Source organism: Diadema antillarum, unplaced genomic scaffold (assembly GCF_040938485.1).
Source record: "Diadema antillarum isolate AM-2024a unplaced genomic scaffold, OU_Dant_1.0 seq00000119_RagTag, whole genome shotgun sequence".
Classification (NCBI taxonomy): domain Eukaryota; kingdom Metazoa; phylum Echinodermata; class Echinoidea; order Diadematoida; family Diadematidae; genus Diadema; species Diadema antillarum.
The window spans coordinates 1094823-1120610 of NW_027271200.1; the positions used below are offsets into that span (position 1 = coordinate 1094823).

Sequence of the window (25788 nt, forward strand, 5' to 3'; positions counted from 1 at the left end):
TACAACTTTTCACATTTCTCTGTGACCGCTTGACCAAATTGAATGGGGTTTTCTGTAAAATAGAGCTAAGATGTTATATTTCAAGAGCCTGAAGTAGCATTTAGACAGTTTAATCATATTTGGTGTTATCAATGTGAAAATTTGATTTTTTTTTTTTTTTTGGGGGGGGGACATACTGTATAGTCATAATGAAGAGACGCTAATTATTATCACACGTAATAATGCCATTATTTTGTTTTCAGTATAACTATCGTAGTTACATCGTTGTCATTATTACATATATATTTTTGTCCATATGTTATGGTGTTACAAGGAAAATCCAGCATGCTTAATTTTGAAATCTTATACTATACGTAATACTCCTCCAGATGAATGAGAGATGAATTCGGCGAGTTGCATGGGCACGATGTATACCTTTTTTTCTTGTCAAAAGGAAGAAAAAAAAAAGAGACACCAAAATAGCGACGGCGGAGAGTTTTTGATATTCGCTTTAGCTTCCATCCTACATCTCTATAGTCTTTACGTATAAGCCTGAAAGAATTTCCACTATATAGCGTCCAATTTATTACTTTCAATGGTGATTGATCTACTTCAATATTCGCTTCTTGGTCGGTATAGCGAAATTGGTGTTTGCTCAACAGATGACAATTTGATGGATCACTTTGACTGCTCCGCGTAACACAGGGAAACTGATTTATACAAGCGTATGGAGGAAATATATCAAACCGAATACTGGCATGCAACGATCATTAAATGGATATCGATGCTGGTCACCATGAAGACATTTTGCCACGCTTTTTATAGTTTCAAAAAAGTAGATAAAAGATAACTACAAAAACTAAAACAAAATATGTCATGAGATCCACTCGGTAGATTTACTTTTAAAGGAGACTACTTTGATATACATAACAAGTTTTAATTATGTAAATGTAAATGAAAGCGTGGGGGATCGAGTGCGGGGAAAAAGTACAGATAGGCCTAGTTGTGAAATCGCCAACCTTGTTTACATTCTGGTTGAGTGATGAACAAATCACGATGCACGATGTGTCACATGAGTATTAAAACACCCATCAACCACGCACCGTGATAGTAAATTGATCCGTGTGCTCGTGTGCATTATTCAGTGGATTTGCAGGACGGAAGAAGCACTTTCAAAATCATGTTAACATTCTAATGTCATCGCCTCGTTAGTAGACCATTTCAAACGGCCAAGCCCATATTCTACAGAGAAGATCGCATTACGTAGTAAAGTTCCACTAAATTATACCCATGAGGGGTGACCGACGTGGTTTTTAACGTAAAACTTATGCTCGAGGTGCCAACAGCAGACTTGAAAAAAAAAGTAACAAAGAGATCTTCACCCAAGATTGTTAGACCTCTGGTTCATGAAGTCAGTAATAGTCTAGAGCAGACACTTTAAGTTACGATTCACCTGTTAGAACACACCATATCCTAACAAGCCTCCTGTTTTCACTAAATTGCAACTGTTACAATATATTTGTTTAAAAAAATACTCGGTACTACCAAACGATTTTATTATTGGAAAATGTGTGAATTGTCTTGAATTATATCAGCCTTTACTCGAGTTTTCCATTACGGACATAGGGATATGCTTCCAGTCAGAAGAAAGATGCAAGTATTCGATGATATTGGCTGTACATGTATTTTGTCTGTTAGTATTTATCCTGTTCGTAGTGACGACCAACAACCATAGCAGGATAAACACCAAACAGATTCACGCACAGCCGCGACTAAGGCCAAAAAGGGTTTTTTTTTTTGTTTGTTTATTCGTTCACTGATACAGGCGACATTCAGCCTAAAAGTAAAATGTGGAAACACCTCACACACACACACACACACACACACACACACACACACACACACACACACACACGCACACGCTACACACTCATATAGATAGAAAGACGGATGTATAATATTTATAATATATATATATATATATATATATATATATATATATGTACATACATAATAATGCATAATGTATATGCAATGCAATCTTATACTGATGAATTTCGTGGAATATAGCAAGAGAGCGCTACAGACATATATGTCTCATCTTGATAGTCATTGTTTGTGTATCCCGTGTACGCTTACTTCCACTCGCAACAAGTATTAGCTTGCAACAAGTACCAGCTCGCTTCAACATAGAACCATTTCTTCCCCCGCGGTGAAGTTACTGATATCTGCAACATAATGAGGAGCTTAGTATGTGGCGTCGAAGTCGTAATTTCATTTAAGTCCTCCCAAGGACAAATGCACGAAACTGTGTGTGTGTGTGTGTGTGTGTGTGTGTGTGTGTGTGTGTGTGTGTTGTTGTTGTTGTTGTTGTTGTTGTTGTTGTTGTTTGTTTGTTTCCGCTGCTGATCTAAGAACATGCATCTGTGTGTGTGTGTATCGCGCACGTGAGCTTTAAAGTGGGGTTCCGAAATAAGACGCGCATTCACGTGCAGGAATCGTACTGAGAGATAACTTTCCCGAACAATGCCGAAATGCATCGCACCCCATAAATCGACACTTTGTAAGCTCCTGAGGGATAGATCAGCAGAAAAAATGACCTTTCCGGTTTTTGTGGTCATACCATGGCGTGGACACTCAAGCACCCTCTCCAGCAAATCGCATGCAGTTTTTCTCAGTTTCTTTAACCCCCCCCCCCCCCGGAAAAAGGGAAAAAATCCACAGGAATCAGATTTCTCTCATCCACGTGTACGATTCTGCCCCCTGCGCCGAAGGATGCAGGATTAAGTGCTGAATCCAATTCAAATTTTCATCAACAAGGAAAGATCCGGCATTAGGGAGCGCCGAGTTCTGTCACGCGGAGTTAGCTCGTGCAGTGGCCTGGGAGATTCACTTTAAAATCGTTTCCCTCCTTTCACGGGCATACTTAACATCACGCCGTTCATAAAACGTCTCCACACAGGGTTACATCAAAAGGAACACACATAATGGCGCCGGTTGTGAAAACGTATCGTTTGTCGAGAAAAGCGTCGGACAAAAAAAAACAACAACAAAGAAGACGGGGAAAAAACTCTTTGATAGCCGATCTATATCTCCGCATTCCACAGAATTATTGGCTTTTCGGTTGACGTACCCATTCGGGGACAATTTGAATGATATCAATTGACATCAATAACACAAAATATTGAAGCAATAGAAGAAGCGAAAAAAAAAATGCAAGGCCATACCATCATTTTCGATTCATTCTGTTACTCAAATCGTTTTGATCGGAAACCAGTTTTCCCTTTATTGTTACAAGAACTTTCAGTCATAATAATTGCCGGTAAAAAGAGGTCGCATGCAAAAGACGATTCAGCATCTCCCCCGTTAAAAAAAAAAAGTCGTTGAGAGAGAATTGATGAATCTTTTCTTCGTTGAAGCTTGGTCAGAGTTTTCCAACTGAAAATATGTTCGTTGTCCTCCAATCACACTTGTACAACTACCTTAAAACACCTTTAAAGGGATGGTAAAAATTTAGTTGAGACCTGGCTTCAGTTTTCTAACTTTTTTTGATGAGATAATGATAAACCTCTTACAAAAGATGAAAAAGCATGTACTTTCAAAAGGAATTCAACGTTTATTTGATGAAAATTGGTTGTAAAATGGCTGAGATATCCAAAACAAAGCGACCCTTGTAAAAGGTGGACCACCTTTTGTTAGGATCGCTTTGTTTTACTTTCTTTTGGGATATCAAAACCGATTTTCATCAAAAAAATTTAACAAACCTTGATTCCTCGTAGAATGGTATGCTCTGTGCCATTCCATAGGTGGTTTCTTAGTATCAGGCAAAAAGTTGAAAGTTCAATCCCCACTAACCATCCCTTTAACTAAATTTTTCTCTCTCTTCTTCGTATCGTGTTGTCAGTCATCTCCAAGACCACCTAGGCAACTCTCCCCTCCCCCTCTTTTTTTTAAATCTCCGCTTTGGCGTTGGTTTCACCCGAATATTGTATCCATGCACTGTTTGGGTCCAGTCAACAATCCTTCGCTTGCCGCTGACCCAGTTTAGCGCACGAGCCTCGTGTTTCAGTGGTTAATTTTCATCAGTATATAGCGATGACAGTTAATACATCCGAGTCATCTACATTTTGACATTTCGGAATCACATCCCCGATTCTACTTACACTGTGCTTAATGTGTGTGTGCGGATGTGCACATGCGACTTCGTATAATGTTCCTGCGTAACAGATACTTTGTTATTGTCGTTCTTTTTTTCTCTCTCTTTTTTGGAGAAAGTGGGCGATCTATCCTGATCAACCTAGATTCTGGTCTTGTTTGGTTTCTCGCGGTTTCATTGTAATCATCACCATCTGCAATTTGCAATCAACGTGAATTATTTTTTTTTCCCCGCAGTGCGTTAATAATGCTTTGCGTGTGTTGCAAAACCAACGAGGTTTGTGTGTATACTGTATCTATATCATGATAATTTACTGTAATTTTCTCGTCCAAACACCCTCTTCTCTCGGAGCTTTTAATGGCTTCGATCGGATTAATTCATTAGTTTTAATGGTATTCTTTTTGCTTTTATCCTGGAAAAATCAATCATTTTTAATGAAATCTCTGTTATGTGGCCGGATATGCCGACCCCATAAGTTGATCGACGAACTGTAACACAGCTTTAATGGATTGGAGTGCTGCTTCAAGAGTAAGACTATTCCATGGCTTTTAAAGGTAATTCTATCTCTCTTGTCTGGCTTTCTCTCCCTTTCACTCTTCGATCAACATCTACCCTCTCCTATTAATTTCTTAATCCTCAGTCTCCTTCCACGCATCACCACTTCTAATCATAGTGCCGTCTTTAGAGAGCATCGGGAATGTAAAGCGTCAAACTACTAACCAAGTTTGGCTTTGAGTTATTTTGCCTTACTTCATTCATGCGCTCTGTTCTACATGTATTTTATTCCCCGTATATGTTTTCGTTTGTTTTGTCTTATTTTTGTTTGTTTGCTTATTTGGTTTGGGTAATTTCATCCTTTTATTCGAGATATCTCTGAGACTTTGTCCTAGGTGTTGTAGGCTCTGACCATGATTTTTTTATTTAGCCTTGTTCCAGTCTGTGTGCGGGATTGTTTCTGTCTACGTCTGGCCGGCTGTTTTGGAGTATCTTTCTCTATAAGTCTCTCTGTCTTCCTCTTTGTGTTGTTGTTGTTGTTGTTGTCGTTGTGTGTGTGTGTTTTAAATAAGCTTCCTTAGAAGTAACTTTGATGTACGTCATCAGAGTTGGTTGATGTGCGTAGGATACCACTGAATCCTTAGCCGTCGAATACTGAGAAAAAAAAAAAAAACAATTTCTTGATTGTTCCAGGAATTTCCCGGCCCAGCTATGCTTCTGGTGAAGCATTATGACTGGATCAGGGACATTTTACATCCTACAATTGACTCTTAAGGGATTACTGAGCGAAAGATGGCCAATGAGTACCCAGTATAGAAAGAAATTAATCAACTCCATGTGACCATTTTAGCAACCCATAGAGTTCTTTATCGAGAAGGGTCAACACTATGTGCGGTATGGTTAAACTTCATCATCTTTGATTCATCTTCATCTTGCCTTCCTGTGTATGAGGCCTGTTGCTACACTGTTTCACGAAGCGCCCATTACCAGTCCACGGGTTGGTCTGGCCAAGCCTGGTGACAGTCAAACAGGATGTGGTCCGAAGGCTGCTCTGGAGCACCACACAGTCATGCAGACTGCCGAGTGACGAAAGAACCGGCGGTGTATGTTGGCGCAAATTCATTGGCCAACTTCATTGCGCAGGTGGTTCAAAGTTACCCACTTTCTGAGATTAGCTCCTGGTGGGATGTTTGTACTAGGATGGATTGTGAGCTGCGCAGGCTTTGCTGTCTCTTGCCAGTCATGTTTCCATCGCTCCATTGGGGGTTGTGGTTGAAGTTTGCGACGGACACTTCTTGGCGACTGTAAGGCCGACGAGGGCATAATCGTTGGTAGCAGATGTTTTGAGCTGCTGCAAAACCGGCATGCAGAGGGTGGGAAGTGTCTTGAATTCTTTAGATAACCAGCACGAAAATGCAGAGTTTCCTGTGAAGTGCGGGTAGACCAATGCAAGAGAGGATAGGGACAAATTTTACTGGCATCCTTCTTTTTGTAACATAATATCGTGCTCCTGCACCATTCTTGGACAGCATATTCTCCGGCATATAAACAAGTGCGAGGGCGCTGTTCGGGGAGTACATGATGAGCTCCCCACAAAGAGCTAGCAAGACTGCGCAGGAGATTGTTCCTTGACCCCGATCCTAGCCAGTTTAAAACCTGTTGATTAATTCTCGGTTGTCTGGCGAGCAATCTGGTATAAGAGCACCATCCCTAAGATTGTCAACCTTACTGGTGACATCGAGGAAGCTTTCAAAAAGGGTCTCAAAGCGGACGTGAACTTGATACACCTCACGGCAGCTTAAGATACAGTACAGCACCAGGGCCTTACTCTGAAGCTACTACATTCATCCCTGATCATTACAAAGCTGTGCAGACACATCTGTCGATACACTATCATCTACAACCGCAATTTCATTCTCAAGACAAATCAAGAGAGGACAAGACAGTTCCACATATTGCGTCGATGAAGAGGGTCCTCAAAGTTCAGTCTTGGCCCCGTGCACTATTTGACAAGTACCTCAGTGATCTTTCATCTCCCTCATCTTCCAATTACGCATAATTATTATGCAGATGACCTTGCAGGCCTGTATTCCAACAGAAGCTGGACAAGGTAGAGAATACACTGACGTCAGACATGGATGTTCTCGTTGCCTTGTATCACTACCCAACTTACCTTGAGATGAAACTGGACAGATAGCTCATCTTCAAACAGCGCATAAAGGCACTGCGCGCCAAAGTGGCTTCAAATTTCACTTGTCATCATGACCTTCGATCCAATCCAGGTTCAAAATTGTTTTGCACCAATGAGTGTGTTAAAGAACATTGTCCGACAACCACTAACAATTAAGTGTGATTCCTCGCGATTTTTGCGTTTGCTTGTATTTCCTTTTGAAACGACTAGATACGCAGATTGGTAAGGGATTAAGCGAGTGATTTGTGAGAGTTCCGTCTGAGAGATTTCGTTAATTGTTTACCGAGTGTTATGGCAACTTTGTACATGTGTAAGAACCCCATTCTAGGGTAGCCATGGAGATGAATGATGTGAGGAAATAATTTGACATGACAGAATTAGTTATGAAATAGTGGGCGAACAGTCCTACTCGAGTAAGTGATTTGGCACCTCACCAAAAAGCATTTTACTGCTTCTCCAGGGCATAAGAAAATAAATTTACGCAGGGGGCATATTATTCACGAATTACCTAAACGGTCATATCGAAAAGGCAACGCCTGCCATTATCGCGTGATATTTGCCACTTTCACGTCAACATGTCCCCCAAGAAGCTCAGACCAACAAGATGTTAAAGTGCAGGTTCACCGTGACAGACGAACAGTTTCCCTCTCGAAAAAAAAAGAAAGAAAAGAAATGAAGAAGCAGACGGTAACAGTCAGTATACCCTTTTATCTTTGTGTGATATGTTTGAAATGACACGATATTGTAACATGCATAATTTGTTTTATAGAGACATAGACAAGTATTTCTTGTTTGATTGTTACATCCGGTCAAGGCTGTTTGAGGGGGTCTCTGAAATGCTACCATATGCAAAGTGACGACGTTTGGTTAATATTAAATATCATTTTGGTATAGGATATCACTCCTATAGAAATGGCATCAACATTCACAGCTAATACTGGAAACTAAGAGGAATCGTAGGTCTGCATTACTGTTCCTGTCGATAATCATGTAGCTTGAAGTCTGAAAGTGCGTTTATACGACTGAGCCTTTAACAGTGATTTTTCCTCCCCATCTCCCAGCAATGATTGATTACATTACTGTTCCGTTTGGCCTGCCATAGTATCGTTGCCTTGATGGCATCAAGTTTTCAATCATGGATACAACGGCAGCTAACGGTCATTACAGTCATTCACAAATAGAAATGATATCATTCTGTCACCAACACATGATTTTAAAATGTCTATATTGCATTATCCTGATTTATTACGCGATGACGGCTTAACATTTCCATTTTCCCGCTTACACTTGATCGCATTCCGCTGCAGCCGTCAAGAAGAAAATTTCGCTTCGTCTGGCCTAAAGGCTAATTATAAGGATGCAAATATTTTACTAAATGACATTTCCCTCGCATTCGCTGCATTTTTCTCTTTTGTCAAAAGTTTATGCGCATGGTATTATTACGATAAATGTGTATGTATTGATCGATAGTCTCATGTCTCCTGTTATTGATGGTTTGATTTGTTAAAATAAAACACAAACACACGCACACACACACACACACACACACACTGCATGTAGCAGTGTATTGTATTGATTAATACGTGACTGATGAAAAATGTACCAGTATTATAGTTGGAGATCAAGTAAAAGAAAATACAGTGCAGTAAAGTGAACGGGTGAGGGGGTATCCACATGGAGCAACGTGTTTATCGACCTCTTCAGCGGCCGTGTGAAAACAAATCACGATTGAACATGATACACCGCTGTATTAGCAATAATCTAGTTTCATTTTTTTTTTCATCGGGCGAAAAGTTAGTTTATATAAATGCTGTATCTTAACATTGCCTAACGAAACATTATTAACATCTGTTATGTAGGCTAACGATTGCTGAATTAGGTCATAAAATCACTCTGAACATTTAAACAATGCGTTTAAATTTAGTTTATCATGAATAACGAAATAGTTGGTGACGTACAACCTCAAATTTTCATGTCTATCCCAGACGGGAAAGGGGTACAACCCGGCCCAAAGTCACGAGGGGTGCATGCTGTGCGTCGATGAACATAACTAGGCGCCACGTAGTGCACGAGCCTATCTATTTCGGCAATGACATCGTTATTCTTAATAATTCATTCTGTTGTCGTTCACGTTAACGCTTCCTCAGCAAGTGCGTCAGAAGGACCACACAAGAGAAAAAAAAAGGAGAATAGCAGACGAACCACCTGTACCCGCGCGGCAAAGTAATCAATTGTCACGTGACTCGCAACTTGTATGAACTTAATGATGTCCAATGAAGCGATACATTTCGATGCGGACAAAATCCTTGCGCCTTCGACCTGCGACCTTTGAAGGAGAGCCTAGTTTTGTGACACACTGTATCTTGGGCTGTCTTCCCATCTTCTCTCTCTCTCTCTGTGTATGTATATATATATATATACATATATATATATATATATATATATATATATATATATATATATATATTATATATGTATCTATATACATGTATAACTTCTCTGGGCAACCATTATTTTGCTTGAATTGTTTTAATTGTTCCTTGAATAGCTGTCAAACGCTCCTGCATTTGCTTATTTGGCAACCACTTAAACTGGTAATAAAATTAAAATGAATAGGTTATAAAAGTAAAAGTCTCATAGTAAGGCATTTGGATTGGTTTCTCTCAACGTGCATGAAAAAAAAGAAGAAAACTTGTCGAGATTGCACATGGCGTCACGCAGCAAATCTAATATAGGCTAAAATGAAATTACATCAAATCAGATAGTGTCCACTCCGGTGCATTGTCTTTTCCTTTTCTATTCACTAGAATTATATGAACGACAGCATTGGGACCCACGTTTGATTTCATGCCAAAATTAAATAGATTTTTTTTTTGACAAAACCAAGAAAAATCATCTTCCACGTCATATTTGCCTAACTTCCGGGACTGTGTAAAACAAACATTTCAAAAGAAATTGCATGTTGCCAAGCATAGGCAAAGCATTTTGTCCCAATGTCGCAGACAGCGTCCAAATTTTAGCCTTCTGCTCAGCAATAATCGCTGCCAATTGTGACTTGCCGTCATCAAGAAGATGATTCGTGTTATCACATATTACTACCTCTTTTGTACAATTTGCACATTCTTTTTTTTTTGTACGGTGGGTCACGACTTTGATTTAAGAATAATAATATCTGGATAAGATATGGACTTGTTGCTGGTACTTCCTGACATTTCCATAATCAAAGCTCTCTGTCAAAAATATCTTGGCAGGGGCATCTATTTTCTTAATAATGCCATCACATTATCAACGTTTGTACCGTAATTATGTTGACACGTTTACCAGATTCTTTATCAGTGTCTATACAATCCACTTCACCTGCGAAATTGCGAAACCTAACACCAGATAAGTTGTCTAAATCATTGCTGATAATGTATAGGTCGTTCTATCCAAATACTCTTTCCACCTTCCCTGAAAGACTCTTTTAATATTGCTTTTTAAAATCTTCAAATACAAAACTATTCTGCGGAACAGACTGAAAAAAGTAACTGCTGCGATACAGGATCTCTATTTGCAGAATGAACGAACCGGGATGAAATTAAGTTTAGAAGTGTACGTGGTGTAGGTGTCATTTTACCGGTAACTAGAAGTACTCCGAGAACACAAACCTCCGCCAAGGCCATCGATGCCAGCTCGAGGCTAATACTAGCCTACATCCTTTAAAAAAAGTCTTGGATCATGATCTAGATCACCATCACCATCACATGTAGCAACAACAACAATAACAACTAAAACTATTCCTTTTACTTCAAAGAGTCGTCCCGAAAATCTAATCAAAATCCTCTTTAACTTAAAAATCATATTGCTAACAGACAAATATCATAAAGAAACACAAAAAACAAAGCCCTCGTGGCGGAGGCTATACTTACGATGATCTAAAGGCTATTTGACAGTGCAAATCATTCGTCACTGTACAAGGGTCCCATGACAAAGAATTCTTCTTCAGCGAAGGAACTTATGGATGTCGACTTAAGTCTTTGGGGAAAAATTACTCGCTTGCATTAACCTCAACGGTTTCACGCTTCTTTCCTGTCAAGGCCATTCAGGAGTCTCGCGAAAGCTAAAGAGTTTGCGTTGGCATTAGTTGGACCATCTGCAAACTGTGTACGTTCTGCGTGCACCCCCACGCAGTGAAGTTAAATCTACGGAGATGCGTTTATGCCCATGAGAGCCACTGCCATGACTGCACCGGAAAAAGAGGACTGCGCTGTCGTAACCGATATCATATTGACCTACTTATTAACACCGTCCAGAGTATCAAGAAAATGAATAAAATTGGTTCAACTTGAGCTTGGCTCCTGTTTTTGTTTTTGTTTCTATTTTGCTCCCAGTCCAATCTCCCTCTATATCCATCTCCTCACGGCAAGTCATTCGACCTATATGGTTATGGTAAAAGAGCCATGGCGTCGCCATTTTCAATCAAGCTTGTATATTGGTGAGCCATTTGAAAAGATTGCCCCCAGAAAACACGCATCGTTGCATAATCAGCATCGTCATGTCTCTCCTGGGATTATCTTCAGTGAGGATTATGATAGCCTTTACGGAAAACCGTCGAGAAAAAAAAATAATAACAGAAAGATATGTCGAATCACAAATCTACGGTACATCGGTCTTCCGTCCCCTAGTTACAAGTTTGTGTCAACTCGCATTCATCACATTTCCTTTAGTGGCGCAACTCTGATTGTTAGCGGAGTGATTGGCCAAGCTTTCAGCCAGGACGAATACATCATAAATCAGAAATTTGAGTTTCCCCCTTGCACAGTTGGTCATTCATCTTTTTCCGTTCAACTATAACTGCAATGGACATGTGTTTTCCTTTTTGTTGTTGTCAAAATGCAAATGCTCAAAATATCGGATCATACGAAAGAATAGCTGTCTCTCTTTTTCCCTTTCTCTGTCTCGCTCTTCTTAACCGCCTTTCACTTCCTGATTTGTCTACTTGTATATGTCAATTTCCGTTTCTGGAATATCAGGACATTAGCAAATTGATCGAACGAGAAAGTAATGAATATTGGAGGCGGTGCCATTTTCGAAGTGAAATGTTTTCTTTTGCCAGCGCTATACTTAACAGTTAGTTGATGACGCTACGCTACCGAAAAAGCACGACAGTAACTTGATGCAGAAGCAGGACTTACACATCGGTAACTGAAATAACAAAGACAATACTTTTCTTTCTCTGTCATGCTCATATCTTAGGAGCTTATCTGTACACTCAACATGAGGTCTATACTGTGAAGAAATAACATGAAAGGAACCCATTTTCTGGGTTCTCTGTCTTCTCTTTGGAGACTTCATGCCAGATCGTACATTATGTAAAAACGTCTGGCAGAAACCAGGCCTGCGGGCTCTCGCATTACCGTGCCGCACCTGGAGCTCACTGGTATCCGTAACAGATCGTAATCGATAAGTCGCAAAACAAGGGTAGTTTGGTAAATCAGATGATTATCCCCTTCTGAACATTCCTTTTTATTTCAGGCTGGGGGGGGGGGGGGCACGACTTTGTATAAGCTTCTATGGCACACAAATAAGAATAACAGTATAATAGAACTCGGCATACCGCATAAGTGATAATATTAAAGGGATGGTATATAGTATTGGTTGAGGTGAGAATTGGGTTTTTAACTTTTTTTAGAGATGTTTACAAAACCACTTTATGAAATGTTAAGAAGCCACGATTCTAAGAGGAATTCAAAGTTTATTCGATAAAGATCCATTTCAAATGGTTGAGATATCCAAAAACAAACTAAAACAAAGCGATCCTAATAAAAGTTGGGTCCCACTGTTTGTTAAATTTGCTTTACTTTAGGTATATCGGACATTCCAAATCCAATTTTCATCAAATAATCATTGAATTGTTCTTAAAAACATATCCTTTTCAGTAACCCTCTTTGCTCGGACCAGGAGCGGACCAAGTCGAAAATTTTGAGTTTATGAATGGGTGGGGGCCAAAGTGGCCCGCGCCAGGTGCGGACTATTTTGGCGCTGCTGCAGGTGGCACCAGGCGCAGACCAGGCGCGGGCCTGGCGCTGATCGAAGAGTTTATGAACGATAGCAGCGCCAGGCGAGGGCCAAAATTCCTTTCACGGTCAAAGGTCACAACTTACGCTGCTCAGTTCATAAGCGCGCGGCACGCACATCAAATATCGCGCAAAAATGCACTTCCGCTCTGTCCATGAGGTGTTCAGTTACCATGGCAGTTATCCCTTACTTGACCGAGTTATGAATGGGTCATCGTAAAAGTAGCGCGGCTCTGCTATAGTTACTGAACGCAATTTTTAATGCTTGGCGCGGGCTAATTTAGCTCGGACCAGGAGTGGGAAAAATGCATGAGTTACTGAAAGCAGTATCAGACTCTTTTTTTTTTTTTCATATTGCGTAATAGGTTTCCCATCATGTAAAAAAAATCGTCATAAAAAATATTGGAAACCCGAAACCCCATCTCAACGGAAACTGTACTCTCCCTTTAAAGGCGTTATTCACTGTTTGCAGATAAAACAAAAACCCAGCCTTAGTGCTTCAAAATAGTTCTAACAAAATAGGAGTCAGGGATAGAAACAACCAACGTAAAAGTTTGAATCATTATAATCAATGTTAAGTATTGTTAAGTATACAAAATGTGAACAATAGTTAAAATAAAAATTTAATAAATGTAATAGAAAGATAAAAATGTTTCTAGACTAAACCGTGTACAGTTATGATTTATTGAGAAAAATAGTGATATCTCCTTATATTTAAGGCTTCATTGCAAAATTTTTATATGGTAGGATGTTTTGTGATAAAACTTACCTGCATAATATGCATCAAATGTAATATCTCAAAAGTTTTTGAAATCACCGCACCTAATTGTAAACAATACCTCATTAAAGAGTATGTGAAGCAGTCAGGATATTTGTACGAACAGATTATTCAGAACCTTCAAGACCATGAACCAGGCAATCTCTCCTTTTCGATCACACCTCCTCAATTTCGAACCCAATCCATCATTTCTCGTGGAATGACGATACAGATGACAATAGTGATAATTCCGATTCAGTAAGTGACGAAATCGATTGAAACAAGACGATATAACAAGGCATTAGGACTACAACCAGAAGATGCAATAAAGGCATCTAATTAATGACTTTTCTTGTTGGTGTTTTCTTCTTTTTTCCTCTTTCTCATTCACTCCTCTTAGTTGTATGTGACTGTGTGTGCACGCACGCTTGTCCAGGTGCACTTGCGTGCGTGCGGTGTGTGTGTGTCTGTGTGAGTGTAACTGCCATGTGTTTGACTTTATTTTTGGGACCTACTCTTAAAAGCAACTGTTTATATGTGGGTTCCCACCGCACACAATTTTATTCATCCGTCAGGAATGTTATGTACTTGAGATTGACTGCAACTGATTTTGTGTCATGTAAATGATATTATAGTTTTTACATATGCTGAACTTATAATCTATGTGTTACTTAACATTATCATGGATGGATATTGCAAACACATTGCTGTATAATGTGTGTGGAAACTCAATAAATGATATGAATGAAATAATGGTGCGAATTATTATGTCTTGCGCAGGAGAGATAACAATAAGGTGCTCGTGCTTTCAAGGAGCTATTAGCATTGAATTGGATCAAACCCAGTGATCTGACACGGATTTAGAATTGATGTGAATAACCCAAGGAAGACATACAAATTAGAGATAATTCCACCAGTGGTATGTGTAACTCGTTATCGATATTGACGAAGTGTAACGGTTACCGTTTTTTCATAACTAACGTTCATCAGGTTTAATACTTGCACTGTCCGACGTCACGAAATCTTACACGCAGTCGACGTGAATCTCTGATTGGGCAAAATATTGGGTGGACTTTTTTTGTCATCCACAAGTCAAAGGAAAAGTTGAAATCATGAAATTGATTCAAATCCATATTTGACTGATTTAGCCCTCCTCTTCGATGCCGCCATTTTGGCCAAGTCCTGGTTCCAGTGATTGTATATCGATCACCGTTCCCGCGTTCTAATTTCGGCAAAATGTCTCGCAGGGTGAAATGAATGTTGGCGCCCTTTTTAAAGTAGGGTTGCACCTCTCCCCCCTCCCTTTTTCTAGCTTGGTTTCTCTCTTTCTCTACCCAACACTTTGGGAAGCAACCGATATATGCACTGTCGTAAAAGAGTAATGGCATATTGATGCAATGTCAACTATATTTCGTGATGGGAATAGTTAAATTTGCTGTATCTCCTCATTAGCTGCTGTACTGGTCGACATATTCTTTAAAAATTTAATTTCGCATGAGACACGGAATGCTGCACACAATGATATACTGATGTACATTTTGTATTAGGTATGACATCAGTGGAACCATGTAGGCCTAACTCATTCTCTCTGCCTATATTAGACCGTAAATTAAAGTCCTAGTTTCTCAAGGAATTGAACACGTAAGGTCAATATCAATGAGCGGTAACGGCTAAACATCATTACTCCTCGATGTTGTTTATTCAAGAGTTCCTTTTCTCGGTCCTCTATTCTCGCCAAACTTTAAACACATTCACATATAGATTCTCATAGAGTCAACGTCAGTATACACGAAATACGTGTGAAATGATAATAAAAAAGGGGGAAGGAGTAGATGATGAGCACACAAGAGAATCATATTGCAGGATTTGTTTTAAGACCATAAAAGAGAAATGGGGGAGAGGTGGGTGAATAGAGAGAGAAAAAAACAATCTGCTCGATCTAGACGCTAGTACTGTTGCACCAAGGAGGTTCAAGAGATGGAGGTACAACTGACTATAATTATTCAATCAGCTGCCAGTTTTCTATGGATGGACAAAAGAATTCCACAGGTGCATTTGTGCCTTTGATGTTCGATGCTTGAAGCCGCCATCTTTCTGAGCAATCTGAAGGTTCATTTTTAACGCTACCATAATATCGGGTATATGCTGCTCGTTTATATATCAAATGCAATGAAATTTCACCTAATGATAAAGCATATAAGACAAAAATCAATTCCGTTCGAAAATATGTGCAAAAGTGTAAATCTGAGCTGAAATTTGTGAAAGGGTTTGAAATTTTATCCTCATGGAAAGCCGGTTTTTATCATTTTTCTGATTATTTCCAACAAATGAGACTAATATGGTATCATCTTCAAGTATAATTGTCCCCGCCGAACGAGTTCGAGCAGGGGACTATGAAACGGGCTCCGTACGTGTGTGTGTCCGTGTGTCCGTCCGTCCGTCCGTCCGTGTGTCCGTCCGTCCGTCCGTCCGTCCGTGTGTCCGTGTGTGCGTCCGTGTGTGATCAAAATCTTCAATTTGCTACTTCTCTGTCATTTATGAGCCAATTTTGATTCTGTTTGCTTTATATGATAGCACTACATGGGAGCTTTGAAACTTCTACACAGAATTTCAGTCGTGACCTTTGACCTTGACCTTTGACCTATATTGTACATTTTGCTACAAAATGCTACTCCTTCGCCATTTCTAACCCGATTTCGATTCCGTTTGCTTTATGTGATGGCACTAGGTAAGGGCTTCAAAACTTCTACACAGAATTTTGACCTTTGACTTCTTTGACCTTTGACCTTGATTTTTTGACCTATATTGTACATTTTGCTACAAAATGCTACTCCTTCGCCATTTCTAACCCGATTTCGATTCCGTTTGCTTTATGTGATGGCACTAGGTGAGGGCTTCAAAACTTCTACACAGAATTTTGACCTTTGACTTCTTTGACCTTTGACCTTGATTTTTGACCTATATTGTACATTTTGCTACGAAATGCTACTCCTTCGCCATTTTTAACCCGATTTCGATTCCGTTTGCTTTATATGATGGCACTAGTTGAGGGCTTCAAAACTTCTACACAGAATTTTGACCTTTGACTTCTTTGACCTTTGACCTTGATTTTTGACCTATATTGTGCATTTTGCTTAAGAATGCTACTCCTTCGCCATTTCTAACCCGATTTCGATTCCGTTTGCTTTATGTGATAGCACTAGGTGAGGACTTCAAAACTTCTACACAGAATTTTGACCTTTGTCTTCTTTGACCTTTGACCTTGATTTTTGACCTATATTGTACATTGGCTACAAAATGCTACTCCTTCGCCATTTCTAACCCAATTTCGATTCCATTTGCTTTATGTGATGGCACTAGGTGAGGGCTTCAAAACTTCTACACAGAATTTTGACCTTTGACTTCTTTGACCTTTGACCTTGATTTTTTACCTATATTGCACATTTTGTTACAAAATGCTACTTCCGGCGGGGACATATGTTACGCACCGCGTAATTTCTACTTTTCCTTGTTCTTTATAAATTAATATGTCAGATTAGTGTACATACACGTACAGTCGAGTAATTTTGATATCTATTTCAGCAATACATGTATTTGAGCAATTTCTATTCGCGCACCCCCGTGCCTTTACCATTGTCTACCACCCATCGTTTGTAAGTAGGGATAGCGAAAAGTAATTACCATCATAAAGACATATCTTATCTTCCTTAGACAGTGGCTGGTCATTATGCAATGAGACGTAAATTCATTTTCTTCCTGGGGGGGGGCAGATCCAGTTTGACACATACTTCAAATGTTTTTGAGTGGCGGCTCGAGCATGGATTGGTTGCACTAATGGAGAGGAAAATGTGTAAAAATGGTATCAGTGGATTATCATGCCCCCTTAACAGCTAAATGTTTCGGCGCTTCATTTTCGTGTGGATGTTACCCCTCACGACGTCGAAAATTATATCATGTTTGCAACGATGCAGCACTGTGCTTTTTCATCGATTAAATTCGACCCTGTACGTTTGCCTGTCACATCAATATCAACGTACGCAGGGCGCACACTGCTAGCTGTGTACCGTCAAGTACCTCTCAAGTGCACCTTGTAGACGCATACACAACACATACGTGTACGCACTTTTCTTTCGCCTCATTCTTTCTCATCGTTTGTTGCCTCATCAGTCACCCTCCATCTCCAGTTGAAGCAGGAATGGCCTTCTCTCCTCGGCGTCCACTTAAATAAACTATCCGTGCACGTTACCCAGTCGATCAACGGGGAAGAGGTAATTTCATTAGGAAGCAAAGATCCTACCAACCGTATCAACCACCGACTGGAAGACTAAATGCGGCATGCCGAAGCGCGCGTGTTTGCTCCAAAAGGACGTCGCTCCAAAGAACATCATGATTTTTTTCTTCATTTGAATATGAATCTCTGTTCTGCGATGTCATGATGTACCGTCGTTCCGCACAACACGATTTCAGTGAGGTGCACCTATCCCATTTGGTCATTTACTACCAAATCATACAAGCCGTTGCCACGCTGGTAAGAGATCGAGAAGTTTAAGATCGCGATCTCTAAGTTCTCGAAGTCTTTGCCAGTATGGCCGCGGCTATAGATAAACAAACGCTAAATAAGACTATCAAGGATACACATGTGTACATAATTCTGTTATCAGCACATTTTTTTTTTGTAATGGACATACCTGTGTGTGTGTGTGTGTGTGTGTGTGCGTGTGTGTGTGTGTGTGTAGGCTACTATGTGTGTATGTATATGTATATATGTATGTAATTATGACGTGTATGTATATGTGTATGTATATGGGTATGTATACCAAGGGGAGAGAAGAGAAAGGGAGAGGGGCTGAGGGTGTGGATGGTAATTTCCTAATTGTTTTCATATATTGCTGTTTGTTCGCATCAACGCAAAAATATTTTGCATCCTTGTTGGTACGACTCAAATAATTTTTGTAAAACTCATATTTCTTCATAATCTTGGTATATCTAATGATAATACATATGAAGAGGACCGAGCAAAGTTGGTGAAACGTTTTATTTGTAACGACAATGAAGATGAACAACGAAACATTTTAGTCCATCAAGTAGATTGAAATATCATTTGGATTTACGTGCGATATATTTTATTGATAGAAACCAGGGGCGGATCCAGGAATTCTGTAAAGGGGGGGGGGGGGGCGTAACTATTATTTTTGGTGCCACTTCCGGGTTTCATTTCATTTTTTTCTTTTTATTTCTTTTATTTTTTGCGATAAATAAAGGGGGCGTGCGCCTCTTGCGCCCCCCCTCTGGATCCGCCACTGGAAACGGATTGATTATCGTCGAGGGGGGGGGGGGGACACAATGCTGCAAGCTTAAAGTTGGATGAGCCTCCAGTGAAGAGAGGGGAAATGATGAGAGATTGGGATGTGGAGGTGATGTGGGAGTGAGAAAGTTGGATGGGTTTAATCGGTGAGATTACAAAATTCCTCACACACCTCACCTGGGCCCACTAATGCCGATTTATGACCCCCAGGACGTGCATCAATGTGAGCAAACAGTGTTGTGTCATCGCGTACGATCGCGACACCTGCCGATGAGCGGCCAGCGCTAATTTACCCCCATTTTAGAGACCAGGTACCGTAGATCAGTGTGGTATCAGTAGTGACGTGCTCATTAGTTCGATGGTGGGGGGGGGGGGGGGGTTGGAGGGAAGGGTAGGATTACATTAACGTTGTGCTCTATCTCTATTCCCCTTCATCTCGAAATCACGATTGAGTGATATCCAAGCAACGGACACCGTCGCTCAACATTGGCTGCAGATGTCTTGCACCATGTACCGTATCTCCGGTGCGATGGATATTCATTTTCCCGCTGCATAGGAAATTGACGCGGTGCCCCAGCGGTAAAGGTCAAAGCCTCGAACTCTAAAAGCATCCTGAATTGCCATAAAATACCACCTGCGGTTGACAAGGCATCTGTATTTCTCTGGTTGAGCATTATGTCATGCTGCCTTTACCCATACTGTGGTGTAAGGTGAATATAATGTTTGCTATATGCTATATTCTTTCGAAAAGAAGTAAAATTCCTTTGCAACCCTTAGTGGATTCAACTAAATTTAATCCATAACCCCTTTAGTCTACTTTGTTCATAATTGTAGCGTTAATATGTTTCTGTATTACGCTGAAGATGAACTGATTGTTTAAGGTGCCTCCGTATCACTTAGAAATGAACGAATATGTCATCGATGCAAAGATTGCAAAGTTGTTACCATTCAATCACGTATCATGTTTTAAGAAAATAGCATATACAGTATAAAATGTAAAAGCTAAAATTTCACGAAAAATTCATATAGTGACCTACATTTTGACAATTAAGCTACCAACGCAACACTTGAATGTATAACATGAAAATGTATATTATCACAGCCAAGTCTTCCCTACACATCTATTGTATTGTAAGGACACATCTATACCATTTCATATCATTTTATTGTACTTTATTACATTTCCAGCAACACAAAACATTTGAATACACATATATTAACACAAAATCAGTACAATGTCGTCACAGAGAGAATACTGTAATCTGACAATCCGTCGTGTTCATGACAGAATGTTGTTAACCGTATGCGCCCTCCAACAGCCTATGAATAGCGACAATCTGCCATGCGCAGGGAAGCGCGTTAACCACAATCTGCCATGCGCACGACGAAATATAGTTACCTTTGTGATTATACAAAACTGAATTAAAATTGTTGAAAATGAAAGAGACACGATGAAAAGCAAGGCTTTTATTTTACATTCTCCTCATGATGTCATACGTGGACTTCAGTGAAAAATTCGTGCTTACCCCTTTCCGTGCTGTGGACTTTGGACGATCTTCACAACGTTATGTGGTTTTCTGTACTACTCGTCATTACAAACACACACGTGAATGGATTATAGTCATTTTCCGAGTACAAGTACAACGAAGTATGAATGGCATTTTCTCTCTTGATTACTAATTTTTGCAAATGAAATCACTGTATGAATTGGCATTTCAAACTTCCAAGTGTTTATATTTTCTTCTGCACCTGCCCCTCCCGTTTAAGAAATGGAGAAAATGAAGATTTCTGTACCAAAACAGCTTTGATGTACACGGGTCAGATCGTTTTTTCATTCATCTTATCAATCGAGGTTTCAATTCTCATCGGGCGACCGAAACGAACATTCGTAGCGATATCGGCAAATTTTGCGTCCAAATGTTCCGTCCAATGACTCTGCTATTAATGTCATGTAAGTCCATGTTCACGTACCCGTAAATGTCATTGTTCATTATACACGTGTATCTCTGTCTTTGTTTCTGTCGTTGTTCTAGTTTTTGTCCCAATCTCTGTGTTTCTGTATCTTTATCTCTCGCGATTTTGTCTATTGCTGCACATTCTATTCATTTACATCAAGGGCACACTTGCCACAAGTTTTTTGTTGTTGCTGTTGTCGTCTTTTTTTTTAATTTCACGAGATGTGCTCTCAGCAAAAATAATCCAATTGTTTTAATTACGTAATAGTGTGTATTGTTCGCTGGAAACAAATGTCACTGAACTTGAAATCGAACTTTATCATGTGTATGAAACCTAGAGCTACCAGGAAAAAAAAGAAAGAAAGAAAGATGCAGTTAATTTTTGTAAACGAATAATAGGGCATGAAGGCCTGTTTAAACAATGTTCGTCTACTATAGATATGAACATATAGGCAGCCAGAGATAGTAATGGTGTTCCTATTCAGAGTTGATATTCTTCCATGAATAAATAGGTTTGTCTTTCTACTGTATAACTGCAATAGACATTGCTTACTATTTCAACTAATTCCCAGTGCCTGGCGTCGGGATAGAATTTAGAGGCTATTATAGTCGCAAATAGAGGATATAAATGTGCACAATGATTTTTACTGATTGGAAAAAAGAACGAGGGCGTTAGAATTAAGGAGTCAAAGTCAATTGATCGTAATTGCAAAAGATATTATAGTTGTTTTTTACTGTTTCTGCTGTTGTTGTTGTTTTCTGGCAGAGCGACCACAACAGTAAGTGGACGATGATACAATTCTTTTCAATATGCCCTCTTATTGCCCCTTAATTTGACCTCAGGAAATGAGATAAGCTGGCTTAAAGGCGCCCGGAGTGGGACCGTTAATATCTGCTGCGTGCACAGGGCTGGCCTTAAACCCCCGCGTATCCCCAAGAGTGGGCAATTTCTGGTTCAATATTGAAATAAATTAATAAGCAGCCGAGATAGGCACTCTTGAAAGCTTTTGATAGTGATAACTGACGACAACTATAGACACCTGCATAGAGAGTGGTGTGTTTTCCTTTATATTGCTCTCTCGCAACCACACTTCTCCTAAATCTCGGTGACACCCGAGTAAAGATATAAACAATACATTCCCACGTGCACTTTTTTTTTCTTGGACTAGGCTCAAAATACAGCTACACGCAGCAAGAAAACATACCGACACACTCGAGAAAGAGCACTGACTTCCTCAAAAATAATGCATCCATCGCTTAATATTGAATATCTCATAGTGACGGAAGGTGCATTAAAAGTTCCCCTGAGGGGTGGTTCCAAACCAAGCCTATTTTCGTGTGCCGCATCGGCTTGGTTTCAATTACTCACAGTTCATTCTCTGTAAATACTGCATGAGGCGGGACGCTAGAAAAGAGACTGATGGGCGTGGGGAGAAAAAAAAATACCGGGAAATTAGAAAGAGGAGATGATAAGATCTGGGGAATAGAAACGAAGAGGAGCGCAAAGGAAGTTATTGTCATCGGCGGTAATAATTCCACCAGCCTCGGTCGTGTTGGGAGCGGTTTGGCAATATTCGGGATGTGTTTAAATTGCATGAGACGGGCATGGGGATGGGGTGGTGTGGAAGGGAGGGGGAGACTCTGTGAGCATTTCCGCCCTCATATTCATAAACTTGACATCACCTGAAGCCAGTGAAGAGAAACGCACCATTCTGTCCCCGACGCGACATGTAAGGAATTGCCTTGGGCAGATGGTCCTTTTGTTCCGTCACTGAGTAAAACGTACTTCCCTTTTGGTTAATTGGAATTCCTGCGAAGGGTACGTGGGTTATAAAAGGATATCTTGAATAAGTGTGAATCCCAGCGAAGGGTGTACAGATGTAAAACAGTGAGAATGAGGGAGAAGGACATTGGGTGAAAGAGATCATAATGATGCGGCTATATATATTTTCGCATTGTGACGTGTGATGAACGAGACACCGGAAATGAGGTTTTTCCTATTGCTCTGTCTACATAGCTGGATGGTATCACTCAGTTCTATCAGAAGTAAATTATCAGGACATATTTTCATGTCGCCAGTATATCCGTTACATCAATATCAGGTGTGCAACGTATTTAGGTTGGTCGTTTATAGCCTCAACGGGCAGCGATTGACCCAACTCTGCTGTTGATATAGTGACCATTTAAGTTCATTCCAAATTGTGGTTGAGCAACTTGGTGTGAACTGTGAGATCAGAATACGATATACACACATATAAGTGATGGTAGATACGTGTAATGATACAATGAGTAACTTCAGTATATATTTCATGCAAATAAATTTCATCCTTGTAGAAGTTTCAAGCCTCGATTTTCATATTGCATGTACACAAATATATTCATTGTTTTCTTTGTTTCTGTTTATCCATTTCTATATAGGACTCCCACAGTTTGGCGTGAAGATGGACTCGCTATCTTGCTTTACTCAGCTGTAAACGAATCATCACGGAGTCGATCAACGGAAGTGCGATATCAACGACTGCAGATAAAATGATTATGGCGCCAAGTCAAGTCGGCAGTCGTGTTTCTTACATTTCAATGAATGTTACTACAGTGACGGACGTGATTCCGACAACTGCAAACTTGTCGCTGGCAAACAGTACGTCGACCTCTCTCCCACTTTCCGAACACACGCTAGACATCTGGGTAGTAGTGCTGGAATTCATTCTGGGAACCGTTGGCATCGTTGGAAATTTTCTCGTCTGCGTCATCATTTGGCGTGCAAAATTCCTCCATAATTTTACCAACTACCTCATACTCAGCTTAGCCTTCGCAGACTTGGTCGCAAGTGTGTGCATTGTAGGGAATGTATTCGTTCTGGAGGCTGTTTTGTTCACTTGGACACCATCGAATCGTGTGGCAGCCGAACTCTATTGTCGATTCTACTCGAATCGCTTTCTGTTCTGGACGTGCGTGACAGCGTCAGTTTTCAATCTCGTCTGTGTCACCTTCGAGCGCTTTTTCGCCATAGTCTACCCTCTGCACTATCCGCTTTACTTCACGTCGAAGAAAGTCGGACTTATGATAGCGGGAACCTGGATCATCGCCCTAGTCCAAGAGCTGTTCGCATTCTTTGTCAACTACTACGACACCACCAAACAAGAGTGCGGATACCACTACACGAGTGAAGCAGCTGCCATCTTCGTAGGTGTTTTGGTTTTCCTCTTATCATACTTTCTGCCCCTCCTTGTCATGGTGTGGGCGTACTACAGAATCATGAGCAACCTGAAGCGCGGGGCGCATAATTCTCAAGCCAGCGGAGGAAATAACAATCGGGGTGATCCTGCCATTTTGCGCGCACGCCGGAAGGTGGTCTACGTTCTGTTCACCGTGGTGATAGCCTTTGTAGTTCTATGGTCACCAAACCAAATCGTCTATCTCTTTGAAAATTTCGGCGTAGTAATCGTCTCCACAGACCACGTGTTGTACAAACTGTTCCGACTTATGGCATTTTCTAACTCGGTTATCAATCCAATCATCTATGCATTCAAGTACAAACAGTTCCGCAAAGGATTTCGCGTTGCCATTATGTGTCTGTGCACGTCGAATCACATCCATGATAATCAAGCGGCGACAACCGAACTCTCGAACTCGTAGCCAAGACTTTTAAAATTTCCACTGGTATAGCTAAGCGGAGGTTGCCGCATGATATACACTCTTGTATTTATTGTTTGAAAGTCAGCGATTTTCATGTTGTCATGGAGAGATGTTGCATTAATTTAAAAAGATCGATCAAGCCTTCACCTTGTACAAACGCACTTGGACGCGTGTGACGACTACTCATCGTGGTTCACCGAAAGACAGTTGTCGAAGTATAAGTTGAGAGAATATCTAAAAGAGGGGGAAAGTATTGAAATAAAGAAGACATCCTGCAACGATGCTTCAAGCTCAAACGTGTATTTCATAGATTATCGCCAATCGTGTAGCCATCGTCATTATTATCTCTGTGCACAGGAATTAATATCATCGATATTTAGTGCTGAAATTATGTTTCTCCGGCGTTTTGATTTGGGCAAGGTAGAACAGCGAATTTATTTTCTTACAGAGTTGTACATGTCTCCATTTCTCTCATCTCATGTTATAATGGTACAACAAACAAGACGGTATAATGGAATGCATATGATCATGTAATTTAATTCAATAAGTTCTCAATTGTTCATGTCATACCATGAAGGAGGATCATCAGAGGTCAATACCAACTATTTCCTAGATTTCCACTGGGGGCTCTCAATGCTTTCTGATAATTAAGGAGCCAAGTAATTTCATCTGAAATAAAGCTTCAAAAAGTGCAGGTTCTATGAAAGAGCAAAGCCATCTTGAAATATACAGGCAACGCAAGCCACCTGATGGTATGAGAATTGTAAGTTCGACGTCGCTTGTCCTTTGTCATTTCATAAATTTGGTATTCTATAACCAACTTTACATTGATTGCATCGATAGGAATGACAATATTTGATATTCGAAGGTTCTACATTCAATAATTGGTCGCTCGCCGGTATCGTGATACAGGATTGGAAGGTGTCTTTAAAAAGACAAAAGACGAAGCAATCAGGCTGAAAACGTCCATACGCCGCTCCGGGTCATGTTCTAATAAGGCTCCACGTAATCGTGACACGTTCTCGTGTTTCCTACTGGCAATTATGTGTGAAATCCAATACAAATTTGAAGTTATGGGAGAAGAATCTACAAGTTAAGAAGAAACTACAAACGATGAAAGTTTGCCGTCGGTCACGTTTCCCATCCCAAAAGAATGGTAATCGGAAAGAAAGAGGAAAGGAGAGGGAAGCCACGACGTCAATTTACTTACCTTTCTGGCTATGCCCACGGAGATGCAGCAATTATCATGTTTTCCACT

The 25788-nt window shown here is 40.2% G+C and overlaps 1 protein-coding gene across 1 annotated transcript; it reads left to right on the forward strand.

Annotated features, from left to right (window-relative positions):
- Positions 1–23429: 23429 nt before the first annotated feature.
- LOC139727089 (trace amine-associated receptor 6-like) lies at positions 23430–24530 on the forward strand. The gene has a single exon (XM_071638069.1). The coding sequence runs from the start codon at positions 23430–23432 to the stop codon at positions 24528–24530; it is 1101 nt and encodes a 366-aa protein (XP_071494170.1).
- Positions 24531–25788: the final 1258 nt, after the last annotated feature.

Coding starts and splice junctions, on each gene's coding strand:
- LOC139727089 (XM_071638069.1), top strand. CDS start 23,430: ATGGCGCCAAGTCAAGTCGGCAGTCGTGTTTCTTACATTTCAATGAAT.